We start from the raw sequence: 19913 nt of genomic DNA, 5'->3' as shown, positions 1-19913 counted from the left end.
TCTCCTCTAAAAAGTTTAGCTAAAGTTACCAAATATACATTTAATTTATTAAAACACGACTTAAAAGTGATATATCATGTGGTCATACAACAGATGGCACTGTTAGAAAAACACAACGAACTTCAGACTACAAACAAAATCAGATCAGTTTTGCATGGATGTTAAGCTTTAGTTCTTGTCTTAAGAATGACTTCTGGGAACAGTTGCTTTGTTCTTGTGCATGAATATTTAATTCACCAGTGCCAAGACCAGCTGAAAACACTTGTGCACTGAGCTCTTTATATAAAGCACTAGTCTCTAGATTTATTGGCAAAGAACCTGTGAAATGCATGCAAAACTAATGTCTTTGTAACTCATGTATAACTATGCCTCCCTTCCCCTGTGGTGTGAATCAGTCATGGGTAGTTTAGTTTCCCACGAGTCGTGAATCCAGCAATACAGCAACTTAATGTCCCTTTTATCCTAAATACCCACTTCTGTTATATATGTGCATCCAGTTTATGCAACAGTGTCCTTAAAGAAATAGTTCACCCCAAAAAACAGTGCTGTGGATTATTGTGATGCTTTTCATCAGCTCTCATTCTGACGGCACCCATTCACTGACGCAATCCAACATTTCTCCAAATTTTCAGCAAATTCTCATTTGTGGCAGAACTATTCCTTTAATTCTCGATGCATGAATGATCATCCTTCAGTTCGCTGATGTGAAGAGACGTCGAATGTTTGTTGTGTTTAACAGAGGTCACGAGGTCAACCGTTCCACACAGCGGTTTGGTGGCAGCGTGTCAGAGCCTCTCAGGACATTTACCCTGATTTACCACATCTTCACAGTCGGGTAAAGGGTCTGTGTACATGTACACTTGTTTTGCCCGGAGATGTTTGTGCGCCTCCCACTGAGTGGCTTCACGCTGGATCCTCCATCTGTTCTCAGTGTGTTCCAGAATAATTAAAATCACTGATTTGAGCGTCATCTCTGCTGAGACATCAAATAAACCTGAGGTCAGTCCTGGAGCAAATGCATGCGTTTGGGTGTTCGACCAGTGGGATGCATGAGGAAAAACAAGTCTGCATGCAATAATACAGCTGTGACCCTCACTGTGTGACCCTCCTTTCCTTCAGCGTCTGTCCCAGTTCAACAAGACTCAAACTGGTTACGCTTTATTTTAAGCTGTCCTTGTTACAGTGTTATGTCTTATTAATATTAATATTAATATTTTAAATTTTTGTTTTTAGATAAACTAGTTAATTTTAGTAGTTAAACAGGTAAATATTGTAATTTTAGTTTCTGTTAATAATTTTTGTCAGTTTTATAAATTTTTTTGTGTGTGTGTGTGTGTGTGTGTGTGTGTTTGTATCTTTTTTATTGCTAATTATTTCAGTTCTGGTTTCATTTATTTTAGGTTAAACTAGATTAAAAAAATGTAAATATTTCCTTGGGAACTAACTTTTATATTTTATTTATAATAATAATAATAATTTTGTTTTAGTTTAATGTTACTTAATAATAATGGTTTTATTTTAGTTTAATATAATAATAATAATAATAGTTTTATTTTAGTTTAATATAATAATAATAGGTTTATTTTAGTTTAAAATAATACAAATAATAATAGTTGTATTGTAGTTTAATATAATAATAATAATAATAATAATAATAATAGTTTTATTTTAGTTTAATATAATAATAATAATAATGATAGTTTTATTTTAGTTTAATATATTAATAATAATAGTTTTATTTTAGTTTATAATAATAATAATAGTTGTATTTTAGTTTAATATAATAATAATAATAGTTTTATTTTAGTTTAATATAATAATAATAATAATAATAGTTTTATTTTAGTTTATAATAATAATAATAATAGTTGTATTTTAGTTTATAATAATAATAATAATAGTTGTATTTTAGTTTAATATAATAATAATAATAGTTTTATTTTAGTTTAATATAATAATAATAATAATAATAATAATGATAGTTTTATTTTAGTTTAATATATTAATAATAATAGTTTTATTTTAGTTTATAATAATAATAATAGTTGTATTTTAGTTTAATATAATAATAATAATAGTTTTATTTTAGTTTAATATAATAATAATAATAATAATAATAGTTTTATTTTAGTTTAATATAATAATAATAATAATAATAATAATAGTTTTATTTTAGTTTATAATAATAATAATAATAGTTGTATTTTAGTTTAATATAATAATAATAATAGTTTTATTTTAGTTTAATATAATAATAATAATAATAGTTTTATTTTAGTTTATAATAATAATAATAATAATAGTTGTATTTTAGTTTAATATAATAATAATAATAGTTTTATTTTAGTTTAATATAATAATAATAATAATAATAATAGTTTTATTTTAGTTTAATATAATAATAGTAATAATAGTTTTATTTTAGTTTATAATAATAATAATAATAATAGTTTTATTTTAGTTTAATATAATAATAATAATAATAATAATTTTAGTTTAGTTTAATATAATACTAATAATAATGTTTTTTTTATTTTAAGTTAACTTTTTATATCAAGTAACAATTTAAAAAAATAAGAATTAGTTTTATTTAAGAATAATATAAGAAGCTGATTTGTAGAATAACTTCAAGCAGGTGTGTGTGTGTGTGTGTGTGTGGGCATGTTTTTGTGTCATATCAGGACACAACTCTGTATAATGTCATGGGTATGACACAGGTATTACAAGGAGAGGGTGACTTATGAGGACATAACCCATGTCCCCATTTTTCAAAACACTTATAAATCATACAGAATGAGTTTTTTTGAGAAAGTAAAAATGCACAAAGTTTCCTGTGAGGGTTAGGGTTAGGTGTAGGGTTGGTGAAGGGACATAGAATATACAGTTTCTACAGAATAAAAACCATTACACCTATGAGATGAACACACTTTACACAAAAACAAACGTGTGTGTGTGTGTGTGTGTGTGCATGTCACATTTTTGAATGTTTATGATGCTCTGATGTAGATATATTATCTCAGTGTATTATAAAATTATCTATTCCATTGAATTGAGCTTTTTTATGATTTAATTGATTATTAACTTTTCATCAGCAACATCAGCATTTTGTTTAACACAATGCATGCATCCACAAAAGTCGTGCATCCTAAAGACAGATCTGAAAACATATCGCCGCGGATGCATATTCATATCAGGGCCGTAATATGCACTGCAGACACAGAAGATCTGAACCAGTCTGAGGTTTCTCTGATTTAATAAAGTCATCAAGGTCAAACACCTGTGAAAACACAACAAAGCGTGCTTTCCGCTCTCAGATGTTCAGAACATTTCATACCACATCCACAGCCTTTGTCAATAAATAGAGAATATTAGAGGAATCTCCCTGGTGGATTAAAGAAGATGTTTGTTAAAAGGCTGTTTATTTACCCAGCAAAAAAGTGACTGGCAGAGGATGCTGGGAAATATTTAAACGAATCAAGGTTAATGAGGAGAAATTATAGCATGAACTTCACATCAAGCTTGACGGTCTCGCTGCTCACATGCATTTAAGACAATATTTCAAGTTCAAGATCAGGATGAGTTTGTGTCATCATCAGGTTTGTAGAAACATAGCACTGCATCAGTGTCTCATCAATGGATGCTCTGCAGTGAATGGGTGCCGTCAGAATGAGAGTCAGATAAAAACATCAGATGAAACAAAACACGAATGAAAAAGTGCATCTGCTGTTGTCTCTCACAGATGAGTTTAGATCTGTTTAAACGCTGCTTGATCTGTGCAGATTTCTCTCCTGATTCAGACCAGAACACTTTTTCACTGGAGGAAGTGTTATTATGGATTATTTGAGTTAAAATCATCTTAATGCTGGATGTGTTTCAGGTTTTGTCTTCTCCAGATGTTCACTGATGGACTGGAGTGCTGTGGATTATTGGGATATTTTTATCAGACTCTCATTCTGACGGCACCCATTCACTGCAGAGCATCCATTGATGAGACACTGATGCAGTGCTACATTTCTACAAACCTGACGAAGACACAAACTCATCCTGATCTCAGATGAACTGAAGGTGATTGCATTTTCAGCACATTTTCATTTTTGTGTGAACTATTCTCTAAGCTCCAAACTTCTCTCGGAGCTTGTTTTATTACCGAATGATAGACTCAATCTTTACAGTATGTTCTTGACTCTTTCACGAACTCTGCAATAAAAGACGTGATAATGAATGCACGAGGAGATAAAAGACTACGACCAGCGACTCAATCAAACATTCACCTGAATCACATAAAATCCAGCCAGTGAAAGTCTGCGTCCCTCCCTCCGGCTTCATTAGAGAACTCCCACTCCACAAGTTCAGCTCCCTGGACTTTGAAATATTCCCAGACTCTCCTGGGATTCGTGTGTTTCAGACGGCAGACGGAGATCGATCATCATGAGTAAGGAAGCCCGTCCGTCCTGGGACAGTCCCATGCAGTTTGTCCTGGCGTGTGTGTCCTATGCTGTGGGACTCGGGAACGTCTGGCGTTTTCCGTATCTCTGCCAAATGCACGGAGGAGGTGAGAGGATTCGTCTTTGACTTCACATCTCCTCATGCTTGCGTCTGAATGTTTGTTCTTCTGAGCTAGATGTTGATGGAGAGCTTGATAACAACAGCAGCAGCAGAACAGCACACAAATATAATCGGATATTGGCAAAAAACATAAAATAGAATAAATCTAAAGAAGAATTGATTTTTCTTTAAATCTTAGCAATATGGGAAAACAACTCAAATTTACATACAAAATAAAATAAAATAAAAAACAGGTTGGTCTTATATAATTTTAATTCAACTATGTAACATTCCAGAATGATTATATATTTTGCAGCAAAAAAAAAAAAAAAATCATTAATAAATAATATTAAATAATATTTAAATTTATATAATATATGTGTATATATTTATTTTATATTTATATGAGAAAAAATTAACTTTTTCTCTATCTTTCAAGTGAAACCTACAGTATTTTAAAGAATATACATACATATATATATATATTACATTTAAATTAATTAATGGCAATTCACAGAGTAACCGGTAACTGAAAATGGAATTAATAAATTGAAATTATATATATATATATATATATATATAATTATATATATATATATATATATATATATATATATAAAAACTATTTCCTAATTAAACATTGCAAATAATGTACTTCATAATTCAGTTTATTGAAGAAGTTTTGTATTTAATAGGACTGAATGAAGCTGAATAAATTAACTTAATAATAGTTTTTAAAGAGTCAAATCAGGTAGAAAAAAGAAATTAAGTATAGTAATAAATGCCAATATTTGCTTTTTACAATGCGGTTACTTTATTATTATTTTTTATTGCTTAATGGGCATTTTTAATTACTGTTATTTTCCTCATTTTAATATGTCCATTTATTTGAGTCAGATCAGAAATAAGTAATAAATGTCAATATTTACTTTTCACAGTGTGTTTGTTTGTTTATTTATTTATTTACTGTTGAAATTTGCTTTTATTTTCCTTATTTTAGCTTGTTTTTTTTTTTCTTAACAGTCATATCAGGTAAAGGGAATAATTAATTGTAGTAATATTCCTAATTATTATTATTACAGTAAGTTTATTTGCATGTACTCATTAACTAAGAGTCAGATTAATTACAATTGCATTGTAGTGAATTAAGTTTTTTGCAATGTGGATTGTTATTTGTATTAAAAAGAGCGTTTACTCATTTTTAGTGTTTGCAAAGTCTTTTCCGTTCCCCTTCAGTGTAATTGCTGGAAGAAAAGTGTTAGTAGTTCTTAAATATTCTTTAAATTCTTTCTGTTTACTGACTCTTCAAGTGTAAAAGTGAACAAACGCAGCGAAGACATACGACTCTGCACTGAACTCTAGAAACAGCGTGAGTTTGTACAGAAAGTCACAGCAGCGTCACACAAGTTTTATCGTCCTTCAGCTTCCCCGAGCGTCTCATCCAGATTCCCTGCACATATTATTTGTTCTCCTTCCCTGCGTTTCATGCATCTGCTAAATGTCTGTGGTTATGCATTCAGTGCATCTTTGAGGAGCGTCGCCTGAATAACAATCACAAACCTTTTGTTCGGCATTTTGCAAAGTGATCAAAGTACGATTGTAAAGGAGGGGATGTTATGCACAGTCACAGCTGCTGGTTTGCATGATGCCGTCAACTATTCCCAAACTCCCTCTTTATCCACAATAATCCGGTTTACTGAGGATTACAGTCAGAGCTGCTCAAGAACTCTCATATTTACACTATGCACATAACCTAACAGTTATGAAACGACATGCATTCAGTCAATAACATCTTAGTAATGCATGACATAAATGCATCTGTAGTTTTTTAAATCATTATATTAAAATCACAACTATAAGATCAAGCTGCAAGGTCATAGAAAACTTTAAAATTAAGTTTTAAAATAGTAATTTCCACCAAAAGCAAGAAGCCACATTTTCTATGGAGCCACTTTAAATTTTAAATGATCATTTTAATCTATTAATTTAATTTACACATACACCATGTATCTCTATAAACTTTCATTATCAAATTATTTTAGTCAACATATTTTACAAATGTATACGTTTGTGCCTTGATGAAGTAGAGTTTAATAATAGTAAATGGGACATACATAAAATTAAGTGAACGTGCATTTTATAAAAATATTATTTAAAAGATTTTGAAAACAGAAAACTTTTTTTATCCAAAAGTTACAAATGGCACAGAAAAAAAAAAATAATAATTGTAAAATGTAATTTCTCACAGCCAGTGTCATGCCAGACGCCCAAAACCACTATAATGTTATAAATTATACTGTTTTGGTGTCACGAAATGTAGTATTAAGAAATTAAAGGAATGCATGTAGTTAATTAGACTTCAAAAATGCTGTGTGTTTATAAAAATAATGTTTTTGATCTAAAGATTAAGATTCGAAGTGCAGATGCACACACACTCTAAAGGCTGTTATTGCCCACAACACATTGCCCAGAGGATGAGGATTTGACTATAACTACAAGTTCGCATATAAAGTGTAAACAAGGAAGTTTTATTATCAATAACAGCTTGTAATATGCTGTCAAAATGCAGTGAGCAGCACTGCCATCAATAATCACTCTTAACAGATGAAAGAATATTACGACAAAGATATCGCTTTCCTCTGCAGACATCCAAACTAATGTTTTATTTTGAATATTGAGCTCAAGAATGAATGCTGTATCAGATGCAGGTAATCACACTCGTTGAAGACACTCCGTTGTTGTTTCTAATGTATTTTTGCACACTTGTGCGGTCAAACTGTTGTATAAATGCAATAGCAAATGTATAGCAGTACATTATGGCTTAATATTGGCATTCGGTCGATTAATAACAGTGTGCTACGAGTGTGATGTTGCTCATGCATCTGTTTTAGTTCCATTATATTTATGTTCAGTTGTTTTATTTTATATTAAAGGTTTAGTTATGGTTGTTGGATGTGTTTTTTGTGGTTGTCCAGGTGGTTTTCTGATCCCGTATCTGCTGATGCTGATTCTGGAGGGGATTCCTCTCTTCTGTATGGAGCTGGCCATCGGTCAGAAGATGCGTTTGGGCAGCATCGGCGCGTGGATGGCCATCAGCCCGTATCTGGGAGGACTGGGTCAGTCACACTTCATTTACAGGTCGTTTCATGCTATAAAATGATCTGATATCATCATTATATGATCGTCTTTACAGGTATTGCCAGTGTTGTGACCTCCATGTATCTATGTCTGTACTACAACGTCATCAACGCCTGGAGCTTCTGGTATCTCTTCCATTCATTTCAGGTCCGTTTACTGAAAAATATAGGTTGCTTTCAAAAAAAGGTACATGTTTCTCAAATACCGAATTTCAGTGAACAATGTTTAAAAACTTTGCCAATTTTGGAGAATGGATTCAAAATTTGTATTTCAGTATTATTGATGGTTGAAAACATCATCAAATCAGTCAGAATATATGTTACACGTGTACATGTTTGTGCAGTTGTAAATTATCATTTGATAATAGCAAGTAGGATGTAGATATAATTAAGTGAACATGTATTTTACGGAATATTTTTTCAGAATTTAGTAAAAAAATATTTGAAAACTATGCAAACTTTTTTCCACCACAGGATAGAAATAAAAAAAGGTTAAATGAAAATTGACAATTGCGAGATATAATTTTGTTATTTTTATTTCAAGGTGGAAAAAAGCTTCTGTGTTTTTTAAATATTTTTGACTAAATTATGAAAAAAAATATAAGCATTCAGAGAAAATAAAATCAAAATTGTGAGACATAAATTAAAAATTGCAAGAAAAAACCCTGCATTTGTGAGATATTCGCAATTACTTTTTTTCAATTATTATTATATATATTTTTTAATTCTGTGGTAGAAACAAGCTTCCATAAAAACGTACAAAAAAGTGTTATTTTCATTGAAAAAATTGCAAAAAAAAAAAAAAAAAAGTTTTTCAGTATTTTATTTTTTTTAGTACAGTTATCTAAGGATTCTTAAGTCAAGATACATTTACTTGAAATACAAAAAGTTAAGAAGACTTGTTTTCTGAAATTTACTAACATTAAGGGACTGTTTATGTTTAAAACAAAACCAAAAAAGTCATTTGGAGTCAGAAAAATAAACTTAAGCTTATTTTTCTGACCATATTAGCAGATTTGTCTTTAAGGATATCCCATCCCTTAATCCTGATCAGTTTCTCACAGTACACGTGTGTCTGTGCAGTCGGTGCTGCCGTGGGCCGAGTGTCCCGTCGATGTGAACCGCACCGGGTATCTGGAGGAGTGTGAGGTGGCTTCATCCACTCAGTACTTCTTCTACCGCGAGACGCTGAACATCTCGTCGTCCATCGATGAGAACGGAGGTCTTCACATGGGTCAGGCTCTGTGTCTGCTGCTGGCCTGGATCATCGTCTACCTCTTCATCGTCAGAGGCGTCAAATCCACCGGCATGGTCAGACGCACCGCCTTATACACTCTTCCTTTTAATAGCATTTTCCTGAATAATTAACAGGGAGCTTCATGCAATTACAGAATACTCTTTTTTTCATATTAGCACTTTCTGCAAAAATAAATCAAGATATCAAAAGCAGACAGGGCCTTTTTCTGTTGCAGCTCCTGGTTTATTCAATAGTTTACTTTGGCCAACATCTGTTGTTTTTAAATGTGCTATATGAATAGAACAGAATAGAATACAGTAGAAAACATTTCAGTATTTGGTAGGATTCATTAGTTACTGCTTTAGTTAACAAACTAACGATGAACAATACTTCTACTGTATTTATTAATCATATTTCATGTTAATTTCAGCATTTACTAATGCATTCTTAAAATCAAAAGTTAACACTAGTTATTGAACTAACAGGAATGAACATGGAATAACTGTATTTCTATTAACTTGCATTAACGAAGATGCCTAAATACTGTAATAAATGTATTGTTCATTCATGCTAGTTAATATATTAACTAAAAGTGTTTAGATTATTGCACATTGAACCTCCCTGTAGTCATTAATTACTCTCATTCTGTTCCAAACCGTTATCTTCTCTTGAACTCCTGTGTGCTCTCTGCTCTGTCAGCAGATGAAGTAATGAGATAAACTGCAGCTTTGACTCTGACTCTCCTCCTCAGGTGGTTTATTTCACAGCTACGTTTCCGTACGTGGTTCTGTTCATCTATCTGATCCGCGGAGTCACTCTTCATGGAGCCTGGAACGGAGTCAAGTACATGTTCACACCTAAAGTGAGAAGTGTGTGTGTGTGTGTGTGTGTGTGTGTGTGTGTGTGTGTGTGAGTGTGTGTGAGTGCGTGTGTGTGCGTGTGAGTGCGTGTGTGAGTGCGTGTGAGTGTGTGAGTGTGTGTTGTCTGTGTGTGTGTGAGTGCGTGTGTGCGTGTGCGTGAGTGCGTGTGCGTGTGTGTGTGTGTGAGTGCGTGTGTGTGCGTGTGAGTGCGTGTGTGCGTGAGTGCGTGTGCGTGTGTGTGAGTGTGTGTGAGTGTGTGTGTGTGAGTGTGTGTGTGTGAGTGTGTGTGAGTGAGTGAGTGAGTGAGTGAGTGAGTGAGTGAGTGAGTGAGTGAGAGAGAGAGAGAGGGTGACTTATGAGGACATAACCCATGTCCCCATTTTTCAAAACTCTTATAAATCATACAGAATGAGTTTTTTTGAGAAAGTAAAAATGCACAAAGTTTCCTGTGAGGGTTAGGGTTAGGTGTAGGGTTGGTGAAGGGACATAGAATATACAGTTTCTACAGAATAAAAACCATTACACCTATGGAGAGTCACTACAAGGATAGCTGACTAGACGTGTGTGTGTGTGTGTGTGTGTGTGTGTGTGTGTGTGTGCAGCTGGAGCAGCTGGCGAATCCTCAGACGTGGATCAACGCTGCGACTCAGATCTTCTTCTCTCTGGGTCTGGGCTTCGGCTCTTTGATCGCTTTCTCCAGTTACAACCATCACAACAACAACTTCGAGAAGCAGGCGGTCGTCGTCTCGCTCATCAACAGCGGCACGTCTGTGTTCGCCAGCGTCGTCACCTTCTCCATCTACGGCTTCAAGGCCACGTTCAACTACGAGAGCTGTTTGGAAAGGTACGGACGTCAGCTTCAGTCAATCTGTGATCGCAGCAGGTCTGACGACACACAGAGTGTTGATGATTATTCCATCAAACGTTAAGCTGAATGCTGGCAGTCGGCTCATTTTACAGTTGCATTTCTAAGTTAATTTTTAAACTGGTTTCATTTGAAGTCTATCAGAATGGTTTTGGATTGTATTCTTTGGAAACTATTCACAGTATGAAGCATTAATTATTTACAGAACTACAGACAGAGACTGGGGCATGCAATGACTGTGACAACTTTAACATTTGAAAGGATACTATGACAAAGTTATTACTTTATTCAAACTGATTTTCTTTTTCATGAATAGATGGTTGACTTGAAGAATTGTTTTTATGTTTACGTTATGTTTATGTTATGTTTCCCTTTAGGTTATTTTTGGGTTTAATTTGATAACCTTAGGAGAATGTTCTGGGAACGTTCCCTGTAGGTTATTTTTGGGTTTAATTTGACAACCTTAGGAGAATGTTCTGGGAACGTTCCCTGTATGTTATTTTTGGGTTTAATTTGACAACCTTAGGAGAATGTTCTGGGAACGTTCCCCTTATGTTATTTTTGGGTTTAATTTGACAACCTTAGGAGAATGTTCTACGAACGTTCCCTGTAGGTTATATTTTTATAACTTTAAGGGAACGGTCCGAGTAGGTTCCCAGAACGTTCCCCTAACCTTAAGGGAACGTTCTATTTATGTTAAGAAAACTTTTCTGGATAACCAATAGGGAACGTTCTGGCAACGTTCTGGGAACCAAAAACTAACGTTTCCAGAACGTAAAATTGTTAGCTGGGTTAATAGCTTGAATGTGAGTTGTGAACTCAGAAAGCACTGCAGATGAAGCTCCTGTGGGCACAGACTGATTGTTTGTGTTGCTCAGGATGAGGATGCTGTGTCTCAATGCGTTCGATCTGTCGGAGGAGAGCATCAGCGTTGAGAACGTCACGGCGTGGATCAGTCATCTCAACATCACTCATCCAGAGAGCTTTGCAGCCATCGCTTCAAAGATCGAGCACTGCAGTCTGGAGGCTGAGCTGGACACGGTAAACTACCCATCACTATTTAACCCTTACAGCTTATTTTAACCCTTCGAACATTTCATACATGTTGAATTTTAGGGCTTAACTTCATTTACTGAGTTGTTATCCTGCATCATGTTTGTCATCAGTCTGTATGTTTGATATGTATAGAAGATAATGTATAGGTTTGGGGGCGGGGCCTGTGCGATAACTGCGTTAAAATATTTAAATCGCATTATTTTTTTGTAACTAATTAATTAATGTGTTAAACTACCGGCCCTAAAAATACATATATGTATAAATGTTAACATATAATTATGGCCATTTAATATAAATGTAATTATATTGTCCAAAATATATTTAAACATATATATATATATATATATATATATATATACATATATACATATTACATGGATTTATGTATAAAATATATTTTATATTTATTATAGATTTATTAAATTATACGTTCATATTAACTTAATCTAAAATATATATTATTTATTTATATTATTATTATGTATTTATATTAAAACAATATATAGAATTTTTGCCATTTTGCAATGTTTTTTATATAAAATATTTAAAATACATATTTAATTTTTTACACTATATATATATCGATTTAAAAAATAACTAATTAATTGCACATTTCTTTCTGAAATCTTTTTTAGTAGTTTTTAAATATACTTTAATACTGCAATAATTCTATATGAATTCAATTCTTTACATGTCTATATGAATGTAATGTATTTTCATGCACCCAACATTTTCTAATAGATGGTGTTTGAGGGTTTAAACAAAATGTTAAATGTATATTTAAAATTGTACCTTTTTGAAGCTGTTTGCATATTTTTTTACACATTTCTTGCGTGGAGTTTTTTAATTTTTTGGGCCGTGTAAGTGTTGTTTGTGCAGGCGGTGGAGGGCACGGGTCTGGCGTTTATCGTGTACAGTGAGGCCATCAAGAACATGCCGCTGTCTCAGCTCTGGTCTGTGCTGTACTTCATCATGCTGCTGCTCTTAGGGATGGGGAGCATGCTGGGAAACGTGACGGCCATCATCACCCCGCTGGCTGACATCAAGCTCCTGTCACACTACCTCAGCAGCGAGAGCATCAACGGTACAAGAACCTGTGAAGACCAGTCGACCAGCTAAACCTGCTCTAAACACACCTCGTACTGCTCGATAATATAGATCTACTTCAGCTTCATAAGTGACCCTGGAGCACTAAACCAGTCAGAAGGTCCATTGTTTGAAATTGAGATTTATGCATCATCTGAATCTGAATAAATCATCTCTCCATTGATGTGTGGTTTGTGAGGAGGACAATATTTGTCTGAAATCGGGAATCTGAGGGTACAAAAAAATCTAAATATTCTTTAAAGTTGTTCAAATGAAGTTCTGAGCAATGCATATTACTAATCAAAAATTAAGTTTTGATATATTTACGGTAGGAGATTTTCAAAATATCTGCATGGAACGTGATCTTTACTTAATATCCGAATGATTTTTGGCACAAAAGAAAAATCTATAATTTTGACCCATACAATGTATTGTTGGCTATTTCTACAAATATATCCCAGAGACTTAAAACTGCTTTTGTGCTCCAGGGAAACATATATATGCTGGTAAATTTTTTTTATCATTTTTATTATTATTATGTAACAATTATTTATTTTCATTTAGCATTTTTTATGATTTAATTCATACACTTTAGTTTATTTCAACATTTTTATTTTCATTTTATTTTTATCTACATTTCTGTGATTTAACAGCTACATTTTAGTAAGTGTTTTTGAATGTTTTTAATTAAACTTGTATTTCTGTTTTACATTTTTTAATGATTTAATAGATTTTTTGTGTTTTGGAATTTCTATTATTGTTTTAAACTAGTAATAAACATTTTTATAATTTATAATATATTTTTTTAGTGTTTTTGATCGTTATTTTTATAAAATATTTTTTTATGATTTGATTTTTAATAAGTGTTTCTTGTCATTTTTTAGGATTTAATACATTTTTAGTAAGTGTTTCTGATCATTTTTATTTTAATAAATATATATATATATATATTTATTTTTTTGTGTTCGTGATAGGATTTATTTTCAATTATATCTATTTCATTTTCTAAATAATCTTTTAATGAGTGTTTTTTTAATATATATAAATGTTTATTGTAGTATTTTTTATTTTATTTTGTATTGTATTCAGGTTTTTATTTTTTTTTTATTACATTTATGCATTTAGCAGACGCTTTTATCCAAAGTACAGAATAAGAGTCTTGCACAGTTTTGCTTCAGTTTGTATGTTTTCTGAGCGCTCCTCTCAGATCTAGTCTGGTCTGTGACGCTGGTTTTCCTCTGGTCTCTTAAGGTCTGGTTTGTCTTCTCTGTTTGCTGCTGGGTTTGGGCTTCACCAGCCGCTCCGGAAACTACTGGTTCACCATCTTTAACGAATACGCGGCTACGCTGTCGCTGCTCTTCATCGTCTTCATCGAAGTCATCAGTGTGTGTTACGTCTACGGACTCAGAAGGTCAGCAATTCAACGGCTTTTCAAAACACAAAGGAGGAAAAAAATAGCGTTTTTTAAAGGGTTTATACTGATCAAATTTCATTGTGCTGAGGGAAATGGTTGTTTATAGAAACAAATATTAAAAAGGTAATATATATAATAATGAATAACTGTTAGCAAGGAATGTTTATTTTATGATTTTTATTATTACTTAAACCAGTTAATATAATCAGGGGTGCACATACTTTTTTCAGCCTGGAGATTTGGTTTGTCCTCACACTGCATATAGAGTGACCCATTACATATAATTATAAAAAGTTATATATATATATATATATATATATATATATATATATATTTTTTTTTTTTTTTTTTACATAAAAAATAATAGTAAATAAACTAAATAATAGTGTGTAATAATATTATTTAAAATAAAAGGCATTCCTAGTATTAAATACAAATACATTTATTTTATAGTAAACTTAAAAAATGCTAATATTTACTACTACTTTCTTTGTTTGCCTCTTTAATTAGAATCTTTTTATGTAATCCCCAATTTTGAGTCGCTTTGGATAAAATAGTCTAAAAATAAATAAATTAAAAGCATTTTCATCATATTCAAACTTAAAATCAACAGGCTTTTATTTTGGCGTGTTGCCGGCAAGTAAGTATACGCGCTTCCGGATTTAGCGCTGCTGATAAAAGAAAAAGAGCGTCAGTGGATGAATGTCACAGTTTTGCATTGTGCTTTGAAAACGGCATGACATAACCAAGATTTATGCTTCCAGGCTGAAAATAAAACTTAAATAGTACAGTTTGTGATCTAAAATGGTAATTGTGTATACATTTAAAAATAAATAAATAAATAAAATAAGTGTATCTTGCTAACAGTTTTTCATTATTATATTATATAATAATGAAAAACTGTTAGCAAGAAACATTTATTTTATGATTTGTATTATTATTTTATTTAAACCAGTTAACATAATAATGAAAAACTGTAAGCAAGAAACATTTATTTTATGATTTTTATTATTATTTTATTTAAACCGTTAGCAAGAAACATTTATTTTATGATTTTTATTATTATTTTATTTAAACTGTTAGCAAGATATATTTATTTTATGATTTTTTAAAACAAGGATTCTTTATATATATATATATATATTTTATTATTTGCAAATTTAAATTAAAATTAAATTTATGCATTTAGCAGACGCTTTTATCCAAAGTGACTTACAGTGCATTATTTACTTAAAAACTATTCTATCTTTTGAACCCTGTCAAACTAAAACTGGAGATGCTCAGACGTCCATGTGTCTGTCTCATGGATGATTGACAGGTTTGAGCGGGACATCGAGGACATGTTGGGTCATCGGCCGAACTGGTATTGGAAGGTGATGTGGGCAGTGGTCAGTCCTCTGCTCCTCTTCAGTCTCTTCATCTTCTACATCATTAACTACATCCAGGGCGGCACGCCGACGTACCAGGCCTGGGACAAAGATCTGGTACGATCCGTCTTACTGAACTCAGTTTACTGACCGTCTTACTGAACTAACATTCAGTTAAATCACAACCAAAACAGCACTAAAAATGTAAAATAAAAATAGGGTTTTTGAATTATAACCGTCAAAAGCACTTAAAATACATTTTAAAATGTAAAATGAAATGTGTAAAATAAAACAATCAAAAATACTTTATAAAAATGATTTAAATCATTAAGATTGAAAATAAATATATTTAAAAAAGAAAGTATTAAAACTTACTAAAGATTAAGTGAATAATTTTTTTCATGAAAACAAATAGTTTTAAAATAAATTAAACATTACTTAAAAACTGAACTACTAAACATTAATTAAATATTAAAATTGTGAAATGAAACAATTAAAAATTTAAAAAGAAAACTGGTCAAAATGAAAAAAATATTAACATGAAATAACAGATTTAAAAATGAAATAAATATATGTGAAATAAAAGCAAAAGGAAAGTACATTTTAATTTACTAAAACTGAATTAAACCATAAAATAAAAACCATTAAAACATTTCCCAAAAATGAATTATGTAAAAAGAAAATACTTAAAAAAAAAAAAAAAAGTCAAAATAAAACACGTACAATACTTACTACTTACTAATAATTACAAAAAAGTAAATCATACAAATATATTTACATGTAAATTATTTACAATTAAGACACACAAAACCACCAAAACAATGAAATCATACAAATGTCAAATTAAAATGTTTAACATTTTTAAACAATTTAATCAAAAATACTTATTATTTATATTTTTATTGAATGTTAAGAGCTCGAGGGTCTGCTGTGATATAATGCTGTGTGTGTGTGTCCGTCAGTCTGTGTGAGTGTAAGTATGTGAGTGTATCAGTGTGTGTGTGTGTGTGTGTGTGTGTGTGTGTGTGACCAAATGTCCTCACAAAGATAGTAAAGCCTGAAATTTCTAACAGTGGAGACTGGTCTGTGGTCCTCATGAGGAGAACATGATTAAAAGTAGTAAATGATGTTGATCTGAAAGTGTGAGAATGCAAACAGGTTTTCTGTAAGAGGTAGGTTTAGGGTTAGAGGATGTAAAATATGGTTTGGTCAGTATAAAAGTACTAACAGTGTATGTAAAGTCCCCACAGTTCACTCGTGTGTGTGTGTGTGTGTGTGTCAGGGCCGGTCGGTGGTGAAGGAGTACCCGGTGTACGGTCAGGTCTTCATCGCTCTGCTGCTGCTGTCAGCGCTCAGCTGTGTTCCGCTCGCAGCTCTCCACTCCCTCTGCAGGAGAACACAGAGAGGAACGCCGATCCGTCAGCACCGCCACGCTTGAGACACACACACACACACACACACAGACACACACACACACTCACTCTCACACACACACACACACACACACACACACACTCACTCTCACACACACACATACACACACACACACGCAGACACACACACGCAGACACACACACGCACACACACACACACACTCACTCACTCTCACACACACACACAGACACACACACACTCACTCACACACACACACACACACACACACACACACAGACACACACACGCAGACACACACACAGACACACACACACACATACACACACACACACACACACACACACACACGCAGACACACACACAGACACACACACACTCACTCACACACACACTCACACACACACACAAACACACACTCACAGACACAGAAACACACACACACACAGACACAGACACACACACACAGACACACACACACACACAGCGAGGATTGCCGATCCATCAGCACCGCCACGCTTGAGACACACACACACACAGACACAGACACACACACAGACACACACACACACAGACACAGCGAGGAATGCCGATCCGTCAGCACCGCCACGCTTGACACACACACACAAACACTCACACACACTCACACAGGCGCACACACACACACACACACACACACACTCACACACAGAGAGGAATGCCGATCCGTCACCACCGCCACGCTTGAGACACACACACACACTCACACACACACACGCAGACACACTCACACACATCTCCAGCTCATGCTCAGAGAACAAGCGTCCTAGATCTCCTTCTGAAAGCATGTCTGATCAGAAAAGGGCTTTTCCACAACACTTCACGTAAGGCATTCATGTATAATGCATTATAATTCAATTTCATTATGTACATTGCAATGCAGAATTTTTTTTATCATAAATAACTGCAACCAAATTTAAAATGCATTATAATACAATTGTATATTATATTATATAATATTAAAGATTTGTTTGCCGTGTTTGTGCATGAATTAATAGAGAAGTTTGTGAGAAGTTATTTTTTATAATGCATTACATATAATGGGCTTTATGTAAAGAATAAAATAATAAAACTCTTTATACATCCAAACACTGAATATGTAGACGGTGAAGAGCATTTAGTGCGACTGATTGAGAACACAAAACTGTGTAAATTATTTTTATTATTTTAGAAGAAAAATAATTTTGTATATTTGTCAAATCATAATCATGTCTGTGAAATGAACAGTGTTTGACAGGTCGAAATATCATCAGATCCAATGTTTTATTTTACTCTAGAACTTGTGTATTTGGAGTAATTATACACACACGCACACACACACACGCACACACACACACACACACACAGCGTACAGATATATACAAAGGAATTACAGTGAATTTTGGATATAACTCCTGATGAATTCTTGTCTTTCATGTCTTTGTCAAGATCTCGTTTTAAATCACAAAATCCTTTATTATTATTAAAAAATAATAATAAATGAGGTCATCAAAATTGTCCTAAAACAAGTTTTTGGGTTTTAGTCCCCTTCAAATGTTGACTGTTCAGAGTTTCAACAACAACATTATTTCGTCTGGAGTTTATACACTTGTTTATTATAATAAACCATACTTTTTTTCATGCTATAGTTCTCTTTTATATTGGATATTTTGTAGCCTTTCTCTTTTACTTCTTGGACAAAGCTTCATGAATGCAATCATTTTTCAAACCATTAATCTTGGAAATAAGATGCATGGAAACTTTACTTCATTCATAGTTCACTAAACCAAGGCTTTAAAGTTTCTAGTTGAAATAAATATCTAAAGTTGTGTGGGAACCTTTTAACAGTGTATTTTAATATTTGTTTCACACTGTTTTGTAATCATGAATGCTTGCTACTCTTCAAAGTCCACATGAAACTGCATCAGCAACCTTTTTTGTACATTTTGTGATATTTTACATGATTTTGGTTTAATTTTGTGTATTTCTCACACAGAACGCATGCATGACTTCAGGAGACTTGTATGACTGAATTAAAACGTAATCATGCTGTTACTGATGATTATGAGGATGATTTCTGACTGACAGATGTGATCATAATGCATTTTAACTCTCATTTGTGTCAAATAATATTTATGGAAGCTTATTTCCGGCAAAGAGCAAATAAATGGTGAATCTTCTCAAAAATAAAATAAATATTTAGCAGAAGTTATAATTGCAAAAAATTTGAGAAATATATTTTGAAAAACTACATCTGGAATTGTGAGAAATAAACCAATTTAATAATCGAAAAAAAAAAAAAACGTGAAATTTAATTAAATACATTTTTTTAAATGGAAGTAATTTTAAAATTACATTTAATGAAGGTGAAATAAATGTAAATAGTAAAAAAAAAGGCAATAAAAAAAAAATATATATATTTAAGCAATAATTCTAAAAATATTCTGCCTGTCATGTGTTTATATCAGAATTCTGATAACAATTAATTATAGTAATTTTAAATTGAATTAATTTTAAAATTACATTTAATGAAAGTGAAATAAATCTAAATAGTAAAAAAATAAAAAAAGATATTTTAGCAATAATTAATTTTTTTTTCTGCCTGTCGTGTGTTTATATCAGAATTCTGACAACAATTAATGGTCACAAATAAAAATCTTGATTAGGCCTATCTTTAATATTTTTTATTCCATGGCAGGAACAAAAACCGAATTTATAGCTTGCATTAACTTTAACAAATGCCATTCTGAGGACGTCACCATGACCTTTCTTGTATTCAGTGGCAGAAACGAGCTTCAATAAAACAGTAATCTGCAGGTGCACGGGGTTAACGCATTCGCCGCTCGTTGATTTCACATGAAGAAAAGGCTCTTAATTGGACGATCCCCTGCGGTCAAACCCTCCTGATCCGTTCTGGCATTTTCAGCCTGTTATTT

General features: G+C 32.5%; 1 protein-coding gene and 1 long non-coding RNA gene across 3 annotated transcripts in view; both read left to right on the top strand.

Moving 5' to 3' along the window:
* Positions 1–2910, top strand: part of LOC127974508 (uncharacterized) — a 48932-nt gene extending 46022 nt beyond the window's left edge. Inside the window, exon 2 of the long non-coding RNA XR_008157302.1 lies at positions 2799–2910. This is a non-coding gene — a long non-coding RNA (uncharacterized LOC127974508). The remainder of the gene's footprint in view (positions 1–2798) is intronic.
* Positions 2911–3445: 535 nt separating this feature from the next.
* On the top strand, positions 3446–19032 carry LOC127974504 (sodium- and chloride-dependent transporter XTRP3-like). Of its 2 annotated transcripts, none has more exons than XM_052577839.1 (12): positions 3446–3596; positions 3878–4552; positions 7521–7661; positions 7739–7830; positions 8766–8993; positions 9671–9781; positions 10382–10623; positions 11523–11685; positions 12580–12784; positions 14038–14197; positions 15519–15684; positions 16850–19032. In XM_052577839.1, the coding sequence occupies exons 2-12, from the start codon at positions 4429–4431 to the stop codon at positions 17003–17005; spliced, it is 1788 nt and encodes a 595-aa protein (XP_052433799.1). In that variant the 5' UTR covers positions 3446–3596; positions 3878–4428; the 3' UTR covers positions 17006–19032. The 2 variants fall into 2 exon arrangements, with proteins under 2 accessions (XP_052433799.1, XP_052433800.1); XM_052577840.1 differs by lacking the exon at positions 3446–3596 and having other exon boundaries at positions 3650–4065; positions 4210–4552.
* Positions 19033–19913: the final 881 nt, after the last annotated feature.

Source organism: Carassius gibelio, chromosome B16, assembly GCF_023724105.1.
Source record: "Carassius gibelio isolate Cgi1373 ecotype wild population from Czech Republic chromosome B16, carGib1.2-hapl.c, whole genome shotgun sequence".
NCBI classification, from domain to species: Eukaryota; Metazoa; Chordata; class Actinopteri; order Cypriniformes; family Cyprinidae; genus Carassius; species Carassius gibelio.
The sequence above is the reverse complement of the archived record's forward strand: the minus strand, read 5'-3'. Positions and strand labels throughout refer to the sequence as shown.

What these genes read in the sequence shown, in the direction of transcription:
- LOC127974504 (XM_052577839.1), top strand. Translation starts at nt 4,429, where the DNA reads ATGAGTAAGGAAGCCCGTCCGTCCTGGGACAGTCCCATGCAGTTTGTC. An exon ending in CTGCCAAATGCACGGAGGAG is followed by an intron (nt 4,553 to 7,520) that starts GTGAGAGGATTC and finishes GTGGTTGTCCAG; the next exon opens with GTGGTTTTCTGATCCCGTAT. An exon ending in TACGTCTACGGACTCAGAAG is followed by an intron (nt 14,198 to 15,518) that starts GTCAGCAATTCA and finishes GATGATTGACAG; the next exon opens with GTTTGAGCGGGACATCGAGG.